Source organism: Neurospora crassa, linkage group VI, assembly GCF_000182925.2.
Source record: "Neurospora crassa OR74A linkage group VI, whole genome shotgun sequence".
Taxonomy (NCBI): Eukaryota; Fungi; Ascomycota; class Sordariomycetes; order Sordariales; family Sordariaceae; genus Neurospora; species Neurospora crassa.
Window position 1 is genome coordinate 241,707 of NC_026506.1, and position 20,028 is coordinate 261,734.

Sequence of the window (20,028 nt, forward strand, 5' to 3'; positions counted from 1 at the left end):
ACTGGCGATGAGTACTGTATCTGCAGTGTGGTTTGTAGGTACACCTCAGCTTTGTTCTTCCCTGGTAAAAGTAGGTAACCAACATTAACCAGGTGATGCTTCCTCCAGGTCCTTTTGGTGGCTGTCCAAAGCATGGGAGGTACCTATCTACCTACCTACCTACCTACCTACCTACCTACCTACCTACCTACCTACCTACCTACCTACCTACCTACCGAACTAGACTCCAATGTCGCAGATACCTCTACTTTAATCTCTATAACTACCCTCTCTTGACGGCGGTATTGAAACGAAATAGTAAACGCGGGGAGATACTCCAACGAGACGTAGCTCGCAGCTACCTACCTACCTACCTAAGGTAAAGAAGACAGGGTGCCCACTATCGAACCGTACATATTTTGTGAGCTAGGTTAGCTGTTCAGCGGAACAGACTGCTATGATGATAATTAGCTGGAAGTGACCGTTCGTTGTTGTGGCATCTGCTGGTAGTTGGATTCGATCAGACTGTGCATATTCACGTTTGAGTGCACGGCTTTCCATGATAACAGAATTGGGATTTGGAAGGTTGTTGGCACTGGGATGGTGATACCTAGGTAGGTACCTAGGTAAGCCCGAATTTTCACTTGTTCTTGTTCAAAAAGGAGCTAAGAGTAAGGTACCTATGTTGTGAGTGAGTGTCGTCGTTGTTTGATATCGAAGAGGGAATCTCAGTATCTTGTTAGAGGTCCGCGCTCTAGAACTAGGCCGGCCGCCTTCACTACAGTCAGTACCTCTACCTAGCCTTGCCCATTCACTGGCACAGCCTTCCGGGTATATCTGAACCAAAGCTATTACCTAGTTATTTTTACTTACAAACAAGATATCCATATTCCAACTGCTCCCCTTCAGTTGTTTCTCTAACGGAAATGAATATATCATGTAACACTGCCCGGCAATATAGCAAGAGCTACCTACATAGTATAAGTATATACATCTAGAAACAAAACAAAACAAGCTGCATCTGAATTTGGATCTCTACCTAGGGTACATCCAACACCAATATCCGGGCAATGATAGATGGCTAATACTTCAAACTCAGACTGGATGATCCTAGGGTAAGCAAATAACTAGTAGCTCCGAGGTGTGAATCAATTTGATCGAGCTAAGAGCAGGGCAGGAAAGGGATAAAAAAAGAAAAAAAGAAAGAAAGAAAGAAAGAAAGAAAGAAAGAAAGAAAGAAAGAAAGAAAGAAAGAAAGAAAGAAAGAAAGACAAGGGATGCGTTCCGAGCGTTGGTTCTCCAAAGAGCAAACACAAACACCAGCGCCAACGCCAACATCAATGCCAACATACCTACCTCTATGTAGGTTGGTTGAGAAAACAATCGAATACCAGACCTTGTTCCGCGGAGATGGATGGAGTACACCGGGATTCATCGTTGTAAACTCCCGCTGGGACGGAATAAGGTCAGCCAGGTTAGTACGCTGGTTGTGCTAGATCTCGTCATATTTCCAACAAGTAGAACCAAAAGCCATACCACCAGTTTTACCTACCTACCTACCAGGACTGGTTGTAGTATGCAGTATAGCAAGCGGACAACGTATAATAAATTTTGATTGAATTGTATGTATGCAAACAGCTGTTCGAATCCCATGCTGCTTCTGCTCTGCGCCAGCCCTCTTCTCTTCCATGTGAGAGGCCTACCAGTGACCGATCTCTAGCCGCTTTTTTCCAGTTCAGTTTTCCAACAGCACTCGGGTATCCTTCTCCCTTTTCAACAGCTATGCTCGCTCTTGGGCGCTCCCTACCAGAAAACCTCCCAATGTAAGAAACGTATTTCGTGACTAGAAAAATGGTCGTCGTGTAAAAATACACAAAGAAATGGATGTAGTAGGTAGTAAAACAACCAAGAAGAAAAAAAAATGCCGTCAAGGTCTCCAGTACGGCAAACCTGTAACTTTGCATTTAGAAAATGGTGGAAAGTTTCTGAAGAGCATCAGCCGGGCTCGCCCAGAACGCGAGGGCAATGATGATGTAAAGTCCCATAAGCTGTTTTACACCTTGTTAGTATTCTGCCGTTTTCCACATGCATCAGATCCAGAGGGAGAACAACTCACCATAGCACCCTCCAAGTAGTTACTCTTTCCATCCTGCACCGTATACGTAACCACCATGACCGACAAGGCAAAGGCAATCGTCTCAAACGTCTCGAAGTGCAGCGACATGGGCTGTCCAATCGCCCAACCCAGGAGAACCAAAGACGGGGTAACCAACAGCGCAATCTGAATGCTGCTGCCAATCGCCACGCCCATGGCCAAATCCATCTTATTCTTGACTGCCACCACACAAGCCGTCACATGCTCGGCCGCGTTGCCGACAATGGGAATCAAAATCAGACCGATAAACGTCTTGCTCATGGCGCCCGTGGCAGCAATATCGTCGATCGAGTCGACCATGTAATCCGCCGCGTACGAAATGATGACCGTCGTGACAATCAGGACCAAGGCGGCCGACCAGGGCGACAAGACGGGATCCTCCTTGGGCTCGGTAACCACGTCGCCGACGGCTTGGGCCTCGGGCTCAAACAACTCCTTGTGGGTGCGCAGAACAAAGACGAGGTAGGCGCAGTAGAGGAGCAGGAGAATGACGGCGGTACCGCGCGAGAGCATCAAGATACTGTCTTGCTTCTCTTGACTGTCCGAGTGGTTGAGCATGGTGTACAGCGCCGCGGGGATGATGAGGGACGCCGAGGCCAGCGTCATCATGGAGCACGTGGTTTGGGCGGTCCCGGAGGCAAAGGTCTGCTCGATGCCGACGCCGTTGGAGTCGCGCATGTTGAAGATGCCGCCGAGGAGGAAGCACATTCCCAGCACCAACAACAGGTTAGAGAGAATGGAGCCCAGCATCGAGGCTTGGACCACTTCGATTTCGCCGGCGCGGAGGGCAACGATACTGACCTGGAAGAGCGGAATGGTTAGTCCTATGAAGAAAAAAAGAAAGGGCTGGTCAGAACTTGGGTGTGAAAGAAGGCATACAATTAGTTCCACAGCATTACCAAATGTCGCGTTAACCAGACCGCCGAGGGTTTCTCCCAGTCTATGGGCGATCTCCTCGGTTGCGAAGGAGAGGACCGCAGCCAGAGGGATGATGGCGAAGAAGTTGAGAGTGAACACTGCCGGCGCACTCCAGCCTCGCTCGCCGGCGATGATGCCTAGGGGCACAAAGATGAGAAGGATGTTGATCCATGCTGAGGATATATATTAGCCGTGCGGTCTATGGAACGGGCGATGGTCATGGGATACATACAGCTCAGAAGAGTGACCTTGGTGACATTCCATACTCGGGTAGGGTACTTGACGAGGGGATTGGGATGGTTGGTGCCAGGGGTTTTGGTGGTATCAAGGAAAAAGTCGCGCCATGAAAAGTCCGAGTCGGACTCGGTGGTCCAGCGGCCGCCGTTGCCGGTTCCGTTGGCGAGGAGCGGGCGGCGTTCCGAGTCCATGGTGGTGTACCCGTTGGTATGCCCGTTGATGTGACCGTTCAGATGCCCGTTGGTGCTTGGGTTGGTACCGTTAATGTGGGTATAACCGTTTCCGTTGGAGATGCCGTTGGGATGGTCGCCTTGATGTTTGGGCGCAACGATACTGGACGCGCGACGAATTTGGGCGCGGAAGGGAACCGTGACTGTGGATATGAGGTTTGTTAAAGGGTTGCCCATGGTTTTGCGACGAAGCACGAATTATAAGACGAAAAGGGCGAGCATGTGGTGGTGGTGTCCTGTCCGCCAACGGGATGTACTTCTTTGTTTGCAAGCCGTCCGCCGCACCAGCGCAATCTTGGAGAATGCGCGTTGGGAAACGGATACTAGCGATATCACAATCCCGTCGTCGCGAACAGATGGAAAAACACGCGTAGATGGATATGTAGTTTGCAGAAGGACGGGAATCCAACAATTCGCCTTTTTCTCTCTGTCTTTTTCTTTGAAACAATCAAGGGAGTGGGGTAGGGGAAGGGGGTAAAATATGGGGTATAGTATATTGAAGGAGAGGGATGGGATGGGATGGGATGGGATGGCATGTATAGAGGTTTGGATTGTAACGATAAGGATCTCTCTGTTAACTTACACCAGGACATGATGTTTACTGGATATATCAAGGGACTGCTGTTTCGCAATGGTAGGGCCCCCTGTTCAGATTGGCCAGGTAATTACCGGTTGCCTATGCGCCGCAAGTACCTGTGTCTTTTGCCGGTATGTGCGGATGCCCAAAACTGAACCGTCGAATGCTCACTCGATCCAGGCGTTGGATGGGCAGACGGGTGGGGTGTTTCTTGTGTATCGCCCCTCTGAAAAGAGTATTTGCCCAGACAAGGCGTGTTCCTGGGCGTTCACCCTCACTTTTGAGCGGATGGGCGAAAGACGTGTTGAAAGGGCCAGGCAGTGTTGGATCGAAAAGTGCTGCCAAGGGCAAGCCAAGGGGATAATCTGGGTTGGTTAGTCCAGTCTAGATGGTAGTTGTCGGGCAAAGCCACAATGAAAGGGCGCGGAAAGGCAATGGTGGGCGGGGGGTGACGAGATGGATAAATGGTTCCAAAGGGTTGATGGGAGATCTGATGATGTGGGTAGTGTAGTGTAGTGTAGTAGGACAGAAAAAGGAATGAGGGAAGCTTCGTTGAGGAAAAGAATTGAAAATGGAACTCAGGGCAGAGATGCGGGTTTGTCGGTCGGGGATCATGAAGTCCCTTGTGGATTGGAATCCGGATCGTTCCTGCTTGGAAAGAGGTCTCCAACGTCACTGATCGATGTTGAGATGGCATATCGATCCGTGCGCATCAAGGAACCCGGGCTTCCATCCTTCGGTTTTCAGCTCATCTCTGGCAATTGAAGCTCAACCACCGCCCAGGAGCTACACACATTAGGTCGGGTACTTACCCCAAGTGTTTTCTTCTGGGTGTGTGCCTTGATCAATCACCAATCTAGACCCAACGCGGGAACGGTTGGGTGATGCAAGCATATTGCCAAGAAACAGTAGGTAACTTACACGATGGTATTGTAATTCCGGTGGCGCGGTGTGCCTAGGTACGTAAGGACTGTATGTAGTCTCAGACTTTTTCACAATTCGGGAGCATGAGACACAGACAGAGCACACTGGGGGATACAGATCTCGTTGGCAACGAACATAAATACCATGAACCTCCTTGAACCTCCCTCACTCCCTGGCCTGCCCTACCCTTTGTCCGCGCCGTTCCGCTAGGCGCCGGCATTGCGTCGGATCCGTTTGATGTTTCCTTCCCGTGGGGATGCTACGCAGTACATATTCTCGGAAGACCAGGGAAACGGAAACAAGTGTGTTACAGTGTGGAATGAATGTGGATATGTATCATGAACAAGTATAAAAAGGGCAGGATGGCCCTTCCCCGAAAACTGGTCGCGAGCAATAATTGTCTTTTCGATCGACTGGACGATGATGGTAGTGATGACGAGATGATGCAGGGGAACATGTTCATCTCCAGGAGATGGATGGATGATGTTTGTGGGAGTGACGAGTGTTGATACTTTGCCCGGTGAGGTCCTCCCGAAGACGCCGACACACCAATTTGGGTATTTGTTGCTCGATAGGTATCGCTGAAAAGGGTAAAGCTCCCCATCTGGATCCATGACATTATCGCTTGAAAGAGTGGGACTATACGTCACCAACAGGCCAGTCAAGTGTCGCCAAAGATTGACTTGGTAACGAACAAGCTTTTTAGTTCCAGAAAGTTTCTTTGCACAGCCCCTTTGCCAAGAGCCCCCCTTGTTGACGAATCCCAGTCGAGCTGATGGACGACGGACGACCTGCCTTTATTGACTTGATCCAGTTCAGCCATGGCTTCCCTCAACTCAACAACGGACTCCCGAGACCGACGGACCACAGGAAGAGGGGCAGTATGTCGAGGTAGCTGGGACTGGAACTGGAACTGATATCGGGACACGAGAGAACTGGCGCGAGTCAAGGACCATGTCGTGGACAAGCACCTTGTCGCACCACCGAAACCAGAAACGCGAACAAGAGTCATGACAGTGCAGTCGGTGCGCCAGAGAAAAAGGGTCGCAAGACATGCATGGTCTACCATAGTCTATTTGACGCTCCATGTCTCAACATCTGGTACACTACAAGGTTGAGCACATGGTGGAAAAAAAGAAAAGACAGGAGGACGTTGAAGAAAAGAAGTCTTGGTAGACGCCTGACGTCTGAGATCTGGTTGGAATGCCTCACTCCACAGGCTTCTTCACTTTTGCGCTGCCTCCTGTGTGCGCTGTACATAATGCCATGCGCATGTCATGTGTGGTTATATGTTCCTACAGTCTCCACCTGCATACGACTAGGTACTGTAGGTACGGTACTTGGGTACCGATGCGGGGAAGAATTGACAAAGGCAGCACAGCACAACACCACCTCCAATTCACCCACCGAAACAGAATATTCTGAATGGTATTCCGATAATGCCTCAGAGTACTTCATCAATACATACCACCCACCAGTCGCGAATGGATGCCGACTACGATACTACACTAGTACAAGTCTACACTACTACAACAGGTCGAGTGCATTTCTGGGCGGCATAAAGTGGGGAAACTTTGAGGCCTCCGCCCATAATCATTCAGCCAATAACGAGAACCAGGTACAAATGCCGTTTGTGTGCCTTGAAGGGTGCATCACCTTTTCTGATCAAACCGCGTGCTAGCTACCGGTTGGGCACTGAACTTCCATTGGCACGCGGAGAAACGAAAAGACGAAGTGTGTGTGGTCAAGAATCATCGCCAGACAAATCATCTCCCCCGCATTACCTCCAAAGGTCCGGCCGGGGCTGGACTACCGGATTTGTGGGTCACCCGTCCCGATACTCGGAATCAGTCACCCGGAAGTTTGGATGGGGACAGCAAGTTACACCGTGGTGAGATTGATATCTCGATGAAAAACGAATTATGATACGGCAATAACCGGTCGGTGATTGCAATAATCTAGTAATGTAATAAACCCTAAACTCCATCGCTATGCATTCTTCTTTCAATCCCTAGCGTTTATCGTAAACCTCAATCCAATCCCAATTCCAGATAACAAGCACAAAAGGGTATCACAAACAAAAAACACAAACACACAAAATCACTCATACCCAAACCTCCTCCCCTTATCCAGTTCATCCTCAACCTCCCTCGCCCCCTTCTTCGACAACAACCCATGTCGACTATTCAAATGATCCCAAAAGTCTCCTCGCGTATCAAACCCTTTATCCCCTTCTCCTTCCTCTACCTCCTCCTCTCCCTCGTCCCTTTCCTTTTCCCTATTCCCTTGATCCCCCTCTTCTCCCCTCCCTCCATGTACATCTCCATTCCTACTCCCATCCCCATATCCCTTTCCCTTTCCCTTCCCCTTCCCATGTCCCTTCTTACAAATATCAGGATTCCTCTCACACCCCTCCACCCAACAAAAGTACCTCACCCCCAACGCAAACGTCTCCCACCTCGTCGTCGCGCTCCTCGCTCGTCGTTTACGTACCAACGCTTCTGCATACCTCTTGAGCAACTGTCGTTGTTCGCCGTTATTGGCGGAGAGCCAACGTTCCGTGGCTTGTTCGATTTCGTCGAGGTGGTGGTTATTGTTGGTAGTCCGATGACGTCGGAAGGGTAGAGAGGAAAAGGGTAGAGAAAAAGGAAAAGGGGAGAGGGAGAGCGGGGAGACTTGGAAGCGGTGGTAGTGCGTGTAGAGATGGCCTTTGGATTGGCGGAGTTCTTCCAAGGCGGGGGCCGAAGGCGAGGGGGAGGTGGTGGTTGATGCCGATGGGGACGAGGTAGGGGAAGAGGTACATGTAGGGGAGGGAGAGTTGGAACTGGTGGACAGGGGGGAAATGGAGGAGGAATACTCGGACGGGACAGATCGGGAAGAAAACGGTTGAACGAGCTTTTGGTAGAACCAAGCGTTGTGTTCGTCTGTTCCCAAGCTCAAAAGTAAATCGATGGGCGGGTTGGATGTGTGTGCGACTGAAGCAGGAGCAGACGCGTCGACGCCTAACAGGGAAGAAATCTCCTTGAGGACCGGCAGAGTCGGGTCGCGGATTTCCTTGCTGCCGTCGACGAATTGGCCGATGGCGGGGAGCTTGAACGGCTTGAATTGTGAAGAGTCCGAAGGGGTGGTGATGGCTTTGGCAACTTCGGGGATCGAAGGGACTTTGCCTTCTTCGTCGGAACCGTCGGCCACGAGGACTTCTTCGTACGTGCAGAACGCATAAGGGTGTCGTTCTGTGGGAGTGGCCGCGTCGATCTCGCTGCACCAGGCCAGGGTCTGGCATTGAAAGGATGTTTTCTTGAAAGAAATCGACGAGGTCGGACTGCTGGTTGTCGTGTTCGAGCAACTGGAGGCGACGGTGTTGTTCGTATCCGCCCGTTTGGTCGTCGGCGAAGTATCCTCGCTGTCGCTAACGATTGCTCGTGAGGCAACGGTATTGTTCCCGCTCCCAGTCCCAGTCCCAGTCCCAGCACCAGTCAAGTCCGTACTAGTCACACTGAACTTGGCAAACGTGTCAAACCACGCTCTACTCTTCTTGGTCGGCCACGTCGTCCTCCTCTTATCCTTCTCCCTAGAGGCATCCGCACCACCATGAAACCCCGGCAGCGGAATCTCCAAAGTGCCGCTCAAACCCGGGAAACTAATCACCCTCCTTCTTCTTCTTCTTCCTTCCGCCCTGCTGCTGCTTTCCGCCTCCCTCTTTTGACTTTGACTCCCTCCATCGCCCACATCAACCTGCTTCTCCTCCTCCTCCTCCTCCGCTGCAGCAGCTGCATCCTCCTCCATCTCCAAAAACAACACCGGCAACCCCCTCCCATCCCTTCTACTACTCCTTCCCTCTCCTCCATTCCTAAACTCCTCCAAACACCCTTCCACCGTCCGTTCCATCACCCCCAGCATAATCGCAATCAACCCCCCCACCGACGTGCCCGCAATATAATCAAAATAATGACTAGGCAAGTACTCCCCCTGTCTCATTGTCCCCTGTGGGACATCGACCTTTAACTCACCCACTTGCACTTTCCTTTTTCCCTTTCTTAGCTTCCCCGCCCTCTCGCAGTCCAGCATCTCCATCCCCATTTCCGTCCCGACACCACTATAAAAGTGACGATCCTCTGCTTCGTCAGATTCAGTAAAGTAGTAATTCTCGTTTCCCGTCGGGTCAGCAGAGCAAAAAGCCGGTGGGTGGAGAGATTGCTCGAGCGCAGCGATTTCGTGCATTAGTGTGCGCAGAAGGATCAAAGAGGAGTACCCTTTTATACCGCCGCCGTCGAGGGTGAGGATGTTGCGGGTTGCCCAGGGCGTGGTGGTGACGTGCAGCTGCAGTCGGGAGGAGAGGGAGGAGTGCAGGGTTTGGGCGATTTTGAGGGTGGAGGCGGTGTGGGCGATGGGGTTTGCGGTTGTGGCGAGGTTACTATCGGGTGGAGGTTTTGCGTTGGTGGCATTGTCTGTTGCTGGGTTTGGAGGGACGGAAGATGTGATGGGTTCTGCGTTGAGTTGGGTTTCGAAGTCGGACTTGGGTGCGGGTTCGGCGATGGATACGCGGTTGGATATTCGTCGGACGTTAGATGGGCGGTTGATGGAGCGCAGAGCGGAGTGGCTTGTTTTGAGAGCGGGAGGACGGGGACGTTCTCGTGATGGTGAGTCTGAGGAGGAGGAGGAGGTTTGTTGCTGGCGGCGTGGATTGAGGACTTCTGTCATTTTGACTGTTTTGGCTCACCGAGGTGACCACTACTTGTTTGAACGGTACGCGCGGCCTTGTCTGGCGATTGTTTGCGCATTCGCTCGTGGCGACTCTAACGAGTTGGTAGACGATGATGGCTTCAATTGCTCACCGAGCAAGAGAAATCGCGATGGACTCTGTGGCTGATTGATCGCCACACTTGGAATGAAGACGGAAGATTAACGGCCAGAACTCCAGCCTTATAACCTCCCCCTCTTACTGGTCACATTGTCGCTCTGCCCATCATTCAACAACCCGTTTGAGGCGTCAAGGTGTTACTCACTGATTGACCGACTCAGAGAACCCCTCGATTGGGCGGATTTTGTGTAACTTGGTCCGGCCCCCTAATTCTCGTGCAACCATTGGCCTCCCGTTCGCTGACCAGTGACTACACCAGGCGACAAAAGCCACCCCTGTATTGTTCAGCATCACCAGCCGCTTTTCAGTGGTCATAGGTGGCTGAAGCTGTCACGCGTCCAAACGAAACAAATGTCCCTGAAGGGGAATAGCTAACAGTTGCAGTTCCGGAAGGGAGTGGCGAGTAGAGGTAGTGTTCCTGGCCGTCGGGATTGCGCGAAGCATCTGATAAAACACCCCACGATGAAGACCGTGGCGATACGTCGAGATCTTCCTTCTATTCCTGTCGAGCCTGTATCGCCATTAGGAATGATTCCATGTAATGAACTGTTTTGCGTACAACGTCAGGCGATCGAGGCTGTGAATTACCTAACCGACCTCTACCGCCAGAAAACCATCGAGTTGAAGCTCTACCACTGTGATATCTTCGATAGCACTTGCTTGAGGAACCATTCGACTTCCCCTCGCCATATTCGCAAGGCGAAAGAGGACCAAATGGCCGTGAGCCGTCATGTTTCATCTGCCACAGTGGGTAGGTAGAGGTATAAATACCTACCCGTGTGACCTCAAGATTCACTACAAGCGGGACTGCCACCGCGACCAGGAGGCCGCTCTAAGGCTGTGCTCTAGACTCACTTAGCCTAGCACCCGTTACCGAGAAAGGTGAAGCTATCATGGAGCTGACATGCATCTGACAATTGCCTCTCCCTGATGCCCACGAGGAGGAGGAGGGGTCTGCGGGATGCCTGAAGATCAACCGCCCAAGCTCACAATGATTGGTCATTCGGGTAACATCATGCTTGGGCTGAGAGCGTAACGCCAAACAGAGGGGTAACTCTGAGTCTCCCGTCCGGCAGGACGATGGAAGGGACCTTCAGCCCTAGGCAATGTGCTAGCTAGGTAGGCACTGATGTTTGCCTGTGTGCGTGAAAGTTTCACTTTTCCATCTGGCAACTATTCCGTGAAAGAAGCTCTTCTGGATAGAGTGGCTTTGCTTCATCGTGGTGAATATCACGACCGGGTCTTGGCGCTGACACTCATCGAGCTCACCCGTCCGCTTCACAATGGACCCCCTATCAGCCATTGAACTCGCCCAAGTGGTTCTCGACAACACCGTCCGACGTGGGTCACCTTTCCCTTCCCTTTTTTTACTCTACCCATGCTAACATGATACCACCACAGTCTTCAAATTCGTTTCGGCCCTCGTCGAATACCCCGAAGAGTGCGAGAAATACCGATTACAGCTCATCATCGAATATAATCGAGTTCTCGCCTGGGCCAAAGCCGCCGGACTCATTGAAGTCACTCCCGGCTCTTCACTCGCCTCTACCTTGGGGACCAATGCTACCGAGCTGATCACCATTCTGGCTCGGATCCAATGGCTTTTGGCCGAGTTTAGGGATTTGAACGCCAGGTATGGAAATGAGCTTGTCCCATCCGATATCTCTCCTGCAAAAGATAAAGGGAAGGAGAAGGATGGTAAAGAGAGTAAGGACGTCAAGGGCTCCGGTAAGGACGTTAAAAGCAGCAGTACGGACAGCAGAGGCAAAGATCCCAAAGCTGTTGGTGGGGCCTCCTCGTCAAAACAAAAATCAACCTCTTCAGAAACGAAACCAGCAACTGATGAAGCCCTCCTCTCCCAAATCTCCTCTCTGGCCTTGTCTTACGATGAATCCCAGAAGGAGCAGAAACTCAAGGTCGAAAAGGAAGAGAGTGCCGAACACCGACGCGGAACCAACCACATCCGTCGCTTCTTTCGCACAACCAAGGATGTAGTTACCCATCCCTCGCGCGTGCGGTGGGTCATGGTCGACAAGGAAGCCTTTGAGGCTCTGCTCTTGGACTTGCACTCTTTGACGGAGAGGCTGGACGAGCTGATGCGGGGGTATCAGCAGTCCAAGATGGACGACATCATTGGCAAGACTTATCGGGAGATGATCCTGGCGAGAGACGGAATTGGGGAGTTGAGGGATATGGTAGATGTACTGGGGAAAATGGTGGAAGGGATGGAGGTGGTGGCTGATGGAGAAGGAGGGAGAGAAGGGAGGAAGAGGAAGATGGTGAATAATGTGCAGGATTTGATCAGGCTGAAGAAGATGGCGAGGGTATCCGAGGAGTTGCTTTCCAGGCTTTATCAAGGACAGGATCCGACAGCGGCGTCGTCGAGACTCGAGGCGAGTGATACCAAGATCACTGTTGCCCAGTTTGGCGACCCGGCGAAGGGCAAGAAAGATCTTCTGGAGGTCTTCTATATGTACGATGGCAATAAAGGTCCCGACGGAGAAACGGACATTAGTAGCCTCCTTCGTCTTAAACGACCACGGGGTTACCTAGCCGTGGCAGAAGGCGTGGATGATGTCCCGGTCTGGATTGAGTGGAAGCCCATGGGGGACTACGCGGAAGGCTCAATCGAAGAGAAAGCGGCCGATCTGCGCACGCTGACCCTCGCGGAGATGCTGCATCTTCCCAAGCCCGATTCTCTTCACGTCCCAAAATGTATCGGCTACTTGGATGCGCGGGATGCGTTCGGGGCGGACATGTACGGTTTCATCTTCAAAGCGGAGAAGGAAAGACTCTCTTGGGGTCATAGAATTGTCTCCCTCTACGACCTTTTGGGCACAGAGATGGAGATGTTCAAGCCGAGTCTGTCGCAACGGTTTGACTTGGCCTTGAAGCTTTGCACCACCGTCCTGAACCTGCACGCTGTCAACTGGCTGCACAAGGGAATCTTTAGTGACAACGTCATCTTCTACTTCGACTGGGGTAACGGGCTCAATAAGGCAATGAAGCAGGTTTACGATCCCGAGAGACCTTACCTCTGCGGGTTTGGGTATTCCCGACCCGAGAAGAGCAAGACTACCGCACGCAGTCTCAACATGGCGTGGGATCTCTACCGCTGGCCGGCCATCCAGCGTGAGCATCCAACCGATCACAATTCTCGCAAGACGTATGACTTGTATAGTCTTGGACTGGTGTTGCTTGAGATTGGGCACTGGAAGCCGCTTGATGAGATTCTGTGCCTAAAGGAGTCGGAACCTTCCCCTTCGTTTAATCAAACGGTGGTGCCTGAGAGGAAGCCGCCGTCGGTAAGCCTTTCTGACTCCAAGAAGGCGAGGGACTGGCTGCTTGGTACGCGGCTTGACGCCCCCTTTACTGAGGTCAACAAGGTCAACCCCCTGAGGGAGCTTCGGAATCTCATGGGAGACAAGTACACCAGGGCCGTGGAAAGGTGTCTCTGGGCTCACGGCGAGAAGGGATTTGGGGTGGAGGACCTTCCGGATCAGTCGAGGGATTCGGGGGTTGGGATCCGATTGCAGGAGGCGTTTACCAAGTATGTGATTGAGGAACTTCAGGGGGTGAATGTTTGATGATGGATATGACCCAAGGTAGAATAGTTCATGATGTTACGATCCACTCACTGTTTGTTGATGATGGTGTTGTGTTTGGACAAATGGATGAAAGAAAATGTTCAAGTTGAAGGTGATGATGCCCTGAAATGCCAAGATTACAGAAGCCCAATGAGCACTGTGAATCCCCACATTTACGGTGGTATTTACACTACACCACACAACCCCCTGTTCCGTCCCGCAGCGCCGAGCCGTAACTGTCCCCGCCCATTACGGCATCGGCCGGCCGAAGTCCGAATTTCACTCAAGATCGGTGCCCGTGAAATTTCAACCTCACCTCACCTCGGGTCTCACAACGTCCGGGACCAATCTCAAGTCTCTCACAACTCCGTTGTTCCGGTGCGGCAGTCAGTGAGCACTACAGTCCACCACCATGACCGGCAACATCACCGCCGCCCTCGAGCGCCACGCCAGCACCGTCACCCGTCTCTCCTCCCAAATCTCCTCCTACTACGCCGCCCGTCTCCCCTATCGCATCTTCCACGGCTCCACCAACTCAACGCGTCCCCCCACGCAAAAAGGCACCAACACCAAATTCGTCGACATTTCCTCTCTGAACAATGTCCTCTCCGTCGACCGCGCCACCAAGACAGCCCTGGTCGAACCCAACGTGCCCATGGACAAGCTCGTCGAAGCCACGCTGCCTCATGGCCTAGTCCCGCCCATCGTCATGGAGTTTCCCGGTATCACTGCCGGTGGTGGGTTCGCCGGAACAGCAGGAGAGTCTAGTTCGTTTCGCCATGGGTTTTTCGACGATACCGTGCGGGAAGTGGAGATGGTTTTGGGTAATGGGGAGGTGGTCAAAGTGAAGAATCCTGATCTGCCTCGAGAGGTATCATCAACGGCAACGGCAGCAGAAAACGGCGGGGATCTCTTCCGCGGAGCAGCCGGCGCCGTGGGAACTCTCGGAACCACAACACTCCTAGAAGTCCAACTAATGGACGCCAAAAAGTTCGTCAAGACCGAATACAAGCGCGCCAACAGCGTAGCGGAAGCGATCCGCATGGTGCGCGAGGAAACCCAAAATGCCGAGAACGACTACGTGGACGGGATTTTGTTTAGCAAAGACCACGGCGTCATCGTCACAGGCAAACTCGTCAACGAGTTACCTTCTCCTCCCCCTTCTTCTTCTTCTTCTTCCGCCTCCGAAAAGCCAATCAAACCCCAAACCTTCAGCGGACCATGGGACCCCTGGTTCTACCTACACTGCCAATCCCGCACCCTTTCTCCCTCCACCTCCACCACCCCAAATTCTTCCCCGGTGGTAGCGACCGACTACGTCCCCCTAGCCGAATACCTCTTCCGCTACGACCGGGGTGGATTCTGGGTCGGCGCCGCCGCCTTCCAATACTTCAGCTGGGTTCCCTTCACGAAACTCACCCGGTGGTTCCTCGACGACTTTTTGCACACGCGCATGATGTACCGCGCTTTGCACGGGTCCGGCGAGTCCGCCCGGTTCGTCGTGCAAGACATTGCCATGCCGTTCGAGACCTCCGAGGAATTCATCAACTACACCTCTTCCTCTCTGGGAATCTGGCCACTATGGCTTTGCCCACTTAAACGCCGCGCGCCCCCGACTTTTCATCCGCATACGACCCGTCCTGGCACCGACCCGTCGGACGAAAAGGCGCAAGATGACATGATGCTCAACATTGGCGTCTGGGGCTGGGGGCCCGATTCCCCCCAAGAGTTTGTCGCCAAGAATATTGAGTTAGAGAATAAAGTACATGAGTTGGGTGGGATGAAGTGGTTTTATGCGCATACGTATTACGAGCAGGAAAAGTTCTGGAAGATGTATGGTGGACGGACGTGGTATGATGCGCTGAGAAAAAAGTATCATGCCGAGCACTTGCCGACGGTGTGGGACAAGATCCATGTGGATGCGGATAAGGCGGGCAAGAAGCAGCGGCATTGGTTGTTGGCCAAGAAGCCGATTGGCGGGTTTTATGGCATTTGGAAGAGTATTCAGAGCAAGGATTACTTTTTGCATAGGAAGGCTCAGTGGAAGTGGAAGGGGGAGTAAAGAAAAGTAAAGGGTTGGTGGGATGAGTGTTTTGTCTGGATAGATACTTTAGAGGCGGGTGGATAGATGTAGAGGTGGTGGAAAAAGTAGAATACCCATTTTGAGAATTGTACAAAGTTTGATGTTCCAAGACAGTTTTGTGTTATACCCCAGAAGAAAACCATTGCTACATGTTCTCCATCAAATCCTGTGCTGAACTACCCAGGACCGATGGTAAACATGTTGACTATCGAGATGGTGATCAGTCAAGAAAGGTTTAAGGTTACTGGAGACGGTCGCGAGATTATAAACCTAGAAACTCAACTCAAACATGAAGTGTCGCCTCGCCAGCCCGTGTACACAAAGGTAACATCATATCATGTTCATGAATTCATAAACGCCCACCATCGCATACAACCGCAATTCCTATATCCCCTATCCACTATGGTAACTCATACATCTCCAACACCCCATATCCTATGCTTTCTCTCTTTACCCCCCCGTCCCCCGAGGTCTCCCCCTCCCCCCTAACCCATAACCCCCCTTTTCCCCTATTCCCCTCGCCCCTTTCTTCCCCCTTTAGCCCCCCATTCCTCTTCCCCCCTCTTCCCAAAATCAACAAAATAACGCCCTCCCAATGTAGTAAAAAGTGATATGATTATGGAATCCTCGCTTTCCCATGTGTCGTGCCGAAAGATAGGTACATGAATGATGATGATGCTTTTGGTGTGTCTTGGACAATAAGAAAAAGTGAAAAAGAAAATCCCCTTTTCCACCTCTCTTCTCTTTCGCCGATTCTCTTTCTTCGTTCCGCTTTTCAGCTGCCCACCTTTTTCTATAACCCTATGCATCCCAGTTATCCCTCGCTTTTTCCCTCCTCTTGAAAACAAGTCCCTCTACTCATAAGACATTATCAGGTAGCCCCCTCTCCTCTCTCTCTCTGGAATCTCTCCTTTGTGTGGTATATACCTTTGGAGGTGACGGTATTGTTGATGTGTTCGAGGTGGGTCGACCAGGTGAGAGGTATTGTTGCCCACGGACTTGGCTTGTTGTCGTCTGATCCGTCCGGGTAGCGATGTGATTGTTGTAACCAACTTCGGCCTGCCCACGGAACAACGGGTGCCATCCGATTGTCCCTCTCGCTCACACGAATGTGTCTGATGGGTGCCATCAACGTTGATCGGCCACCGGATTGACTTGCCCTCCCTCGCTGATGTTATCCGAGCCAGTCCCAGTGAAGGGTCCAGCGGGTAGCATCAATCGTAACCTCGACCCGTTCGTCTCGTATGTGTCTGTCCGTGATCATGCCACCGATCACGTTTGAACTCCAAAGTATATATCGACCGCGCCACCAGTCCTTCGCATCCTCAACCAAGGGTCTTCGACCACGCCACTGGTCACCCTTTCCTCCGCTCCCCTCCTCCTGGGTATAAGATATGTGAACCGTGGACTTCGTGACCCGCCGTTTCGTCCCAAACGATGAATACAAAACTGCAGCAGCCTCCAAAAAACTTCCAAAAGAAAACTATGAAGCACTGTATAGGCGTTATGCACACAGAAAAAAAGAGTTAAGGAAGCTACGTAAAATTTGGGGGTATCTTTCGTCATCAATGATCCTCTTGCCCTCCTCCGCTGACTCCTTCATCGTCTCTCGGCTCCTCGTTCCTCCACTATGCTGGATGTCCTTGAGAGTTTCGGCCTTCGCGTGTAATGTCATCGTGTGCTGGTGGTGTACTTTGACGTGTTGAGGTGTAGCCATCGGACCCTTCTCGTCGTCGGATAGCTTGTGCGGTCCTAGGTATGGCTATGAGCTGCTATTAGGGGTTGAGTTCCAGACCACTCGATCATGTACGACCGGTAGCCCCCACCCCCAATTTTTTCCATCTCTACTTGTAGTAGCGATCTATCCACTTCTCACCCTATAACCGATTGGAAGAAAAGTCTCGAGTTAGCAGTTTGTTCCTTTGCCATGAGTTGCTGCAAAGCCGAGCGTCCAAAGTGGCAAAATGGCCAAATCGCAAAGGGTGGTTTAAATTCCAAGACCGCTGGTGCTGGGTTCGACTACATTATCGGAGAGGTTGATGAGGAGCTGCGCCAGGCAACGCTTGGTGGCGGCATCGTCGCGCAGAACCGAAGAGAAGGTGGCATCGCGAAGGGGCTCTGGCAGGCACTGGCGGAGTGCCTCGCGGGCACGAGCATTGTCGCTAAGTCTGTTTGGATGATAAGTCAGTACAGAGACCTACCAAAATCGAGTAACAGGGCGAGAACATACCTCAAGAAGCACCTAACAACATGTTTGAGAAGCCTAGCCGTCTGCTGCTCTACCAGCTGAGCAACCATGTTGCTGAGGACGGTGCCGACAGCGTAGAAGCGCTCATAAGTGGCACAGATGTAGTTAAGACCGTTGTCATCAAGCAAGATCTTCTGCACGATGAAAATAGCAACCGTCTTGCTGAGCTCAGAGCCGGTCTCCATGATCCTCAGGCAGAGGGGAATAATCTCGGTCGTAAGGAGAAAGTTGATGACCTCTGTGGAATCGTTCTTGACAAGCGCACCAATGACTCCCAGCGAAGTGAGCCGGAGGTATTCAAAAGGACGCGACTTGGACGTCGTGTTAAGAAAGGGGTAAAGGAAGAGGGGGATGTGTGCTGAGGAAGAAAAAGGTTAGCAGGCTAGCCGGTCCTGGCTTGTAACAAAGGGGCACCTACCATTGAGGAAGAGGGTACGTGTCTCGTTGTGAGACGCCACACACTGAAGGAGGGCGAGGGCATTGCAGACCCTGTTGGAGGCGGCAGCGGTGAGCTGAGAGGGGTTGAGGAGGGTATAGACACTGATAATCTCCTGGAGGAGAGATGTCATGACTCCTAGACATGGGGATTAGCGCATGATCGATCGGCGGGGGGAGAGAGGGGGAGGGGCTCCGAGGTATAGGTCGGTTCATTGTACTTACCGAACGAGTGCCAGAGGATCAGGGCCAGTTCGGGGACCTGCTCTCGCTTCTTGCTCAGCTCAAGCAGCGCAGCCTCCCTGGTGTTTTCATTCAGCAAGTCGGCAATGTACTGGAGCGTACGGCGGTTGTCATCCGAGACGACGGGCTCAATGGCATTATCCTGTGCGTGGGTGGCGGCGGCAAGGGCGTTCACATTGTTGTGTGCGCCGGCCAGGCGGTTGTAGTGCTGCTGCTGGGCAACATTGGCGGCGGCGGCAGCAGCCTGGGCGTGCTGATGGTGAGAGGTCTGCTGGTGAAGCCAGGCAGAGTCGGCCTGGGGGTATTGGTGGTGGCCGTAAACATGGGGATTCTGCATCATCTTGGGCTATGTGTTCGAACGGAGAAATGCTGGCGACGGCGCGAAGTAGTGGGTCAAAGACGTCGGGAGCTGTGTGGGTATCAATCGAGGCAGGACTCGGGGTGGCGCTATTGTTGTCGGTGGTGGTGGTGGTGGTGGTGGTAGTGGTTATTATCTTTCGCCAGGAACTTGACGATGGGGCAACGGCAGGCCGGGCGGCATGAGAGGGGTGTCGTCGGGCGCAGGAAGGGTCCTTCTCGATTGCGAATATCAGACAGAGCAGCGGTCAACAACGGCGTCGTCGGGCGGGTCGGGTCGTGTAGAGTAAGGTAGACAAGTGGGCGAGGCGGCGTCGAGGCGGGTACGTAGCGAGGTGGTTGTGCTTTGAGCAAGCGGGCTGTTGAACAAAGGCGGCGGCGGCGGCGGCGGCGGCGGCGGCGGATTAAAGTGCAGATTGCAGAACACCTAGTCACAGGCCCGGCAGGCAAGGCTTGACGATCGCGGCGGGTCTTGGAAGTACAGTACGTGTGTATTGGTATGGAAGCGAAATATGGAAAAAAAAAAAAAAAAAAATGAGAGTGTTGGTGTTGTGGGTAGAGAGGTCACGGCACGGTAGAGTTGGAGTCGGTGACGGTGACGGAAGTGGATATGTAGACTGGAGTGAGTGAGTTGGGTGGTGGTCGTATGTATTCCTGTGGTGTTGTCGGCGGGCAAAGAGGAAGGGAATCAAGCAGATGAAAGAAGAACGAAGACCTAGCTGCCCGGTGGACCTATGGCGGCGCCCACCACCCGCCCGCCTGCTGGAGTCGACTCGTCTCCTGCTCCCGCCGGCGTTCGAGGGTCACACTCACACCCACTCAGGGCACCCACAGCAGCCAGAGAGCGGTCCAGAGCCGCACCCGCGACGGGGACAGTTTGCGCACAGACCATCAAGCTCAACATGTGGGGAAGCTTCGGTCCAGTGTTGGATTCCGAATTCACAGTTAACCCTGGAACGCGGCACTTCCCACATATAACCCTGCGATGGTCAGGGGATAATGCGCCCTGATTGGATGACAGATGCCGTCTGCATTTCGACATCAAATCTGCCCGCTGTCTTTGGTGAATCAAAATTCGGGTGATCATCGCTTTCCGGGCGAATTTCGATCAGATAAAACTGATGGGCCGTTAAAAATAATGGCATATATCTCCAGGCTCAACTTCAACAAGCACTTGAAATCCACGTATCAGAG

General features: G+C 52.4%; 5 protein-coding genes across 6 annotated transcripts; 2 read left to right on the forward strand and 3 right to left on the reverse strand.

Moving 5' to 3' along the window:
* Positions 1-1,561: 1,561 nt before the first annotated feature.
* Positions 1,562-5,418, reverse strand: cax (calcium exchanger). 2 transcript variants are annotated; one of them, XM_011396694.1, is made up of 6 exons: positions 5,018-5,418; positions 4,103-4,461; positions 3,285-3,662; positions 3,014-3,225; positions 2,096-2,935; positions 1,567-2,027 (listed from the first exon to the last, which is right to left on the reverse strand). In XM_011396694.1, the coding sequence occupies exons 2-6, from the start codon at positions 4,110-4,112 to the stop codon at positions 1,944-1,946; spliced, it is 1,524 nt and encodes a 507-aa protein (XP_011394996.1). In that variant the 5' UTR covers positions 4,113-4,461; positions 5,018-5,418; the 3' UTR covers positions 1,567-1,943. The 2 variants fall into 2 exon arrangements, with proteins under 2 accessions (XP_011394995.1, XP_011394996.1); XM_011396693.1 differs by lacking the exon at positions 5,018-5,418 and having other exon boundaries at positions 1,562-2,027; positions 4,103-4,898.
* A 2,138-nt stretch (positions 5,419-7,556) lies between these two features.
* NCU07074 (hypothetical protein) lies at positions 7,557-9,721 on the reverse strand (the record flags this gene model as incomplete). Its single annotated transcript, XM_955246.2, has 2 exons — positions 7,557-7,584; positions 8,013-9,721. 2 exons carry the CDS (start codon positions 9,719-9,721, stop codon positions 7,557-7,559), a joined length of 1,737 nt encoding a protein of 578 aa, XP_960339.2.
* A 630-nt stretch (positions 9,722-10,351) lies between these two features.
* NCU07073 (hypothetical protein) lies at positions 10,352-13,537 on the forward strand. The gene is made up of 2 exons (XM_011396692.1): positions 10,352-11,222; positions 11,283-13,537. The coding sequence occupies exons 1-2, from the start codon at positions 11,165-11,167 to the stop codon at positions 13,466-13,468; spliced, it is 2,244 nt and encodes a 747-aa protein (XP_011394994.1). The 5' UTR covers positions 10,352-11,164; the 3' UTR covers positions 13,469-13,537.
* Positions 13,538-13,698: 161 nt separating this feature from the next.
* On the forward strand, positions 13,699-15,691 carry NCU07072 (galactose-1-phosphate uridylyltransferase). Its single transcript, XM_955244.2, has one exon. The coding sequence runs from the start codon at positions 13,881-13,883 to the stop codon at positions 15,528-15,530; it is 1,650 nt and encodes a 549-aa protein (XP_960337.1). The 5' UTR covers positions 13,699-13,880; the 3' UTR covers positions 15,531-15,691.
* Positions 15,692-16,003: 312 nt separating this feature from the next.
* Positions 16,004-19,504, reverse strand: NCU07071 (cell differentiation protein rcd1). The gene is made up of 4 exons (XM_955243.2): positions 18,460-19,504; positions 18,218-18,373; positions 17,782-18,157; positions 16,004-17,719 (listed from the first exon to the last, which is right to left on the reverse strand). Exons 1-4 carry the CDS (start codon positions 18,815-18,817, stop codon positions 17,539-17,541), a joined length of 1,071 nt encoding a protein of 356 aa, XP_960336.1. The 5' UTR covers positions 18,818-19,504; the 3' UTR covers positions 16,004-17,538.
* Between the last annotated feature and the right edge of the window lie 524 nt (positions 19,505-20,028).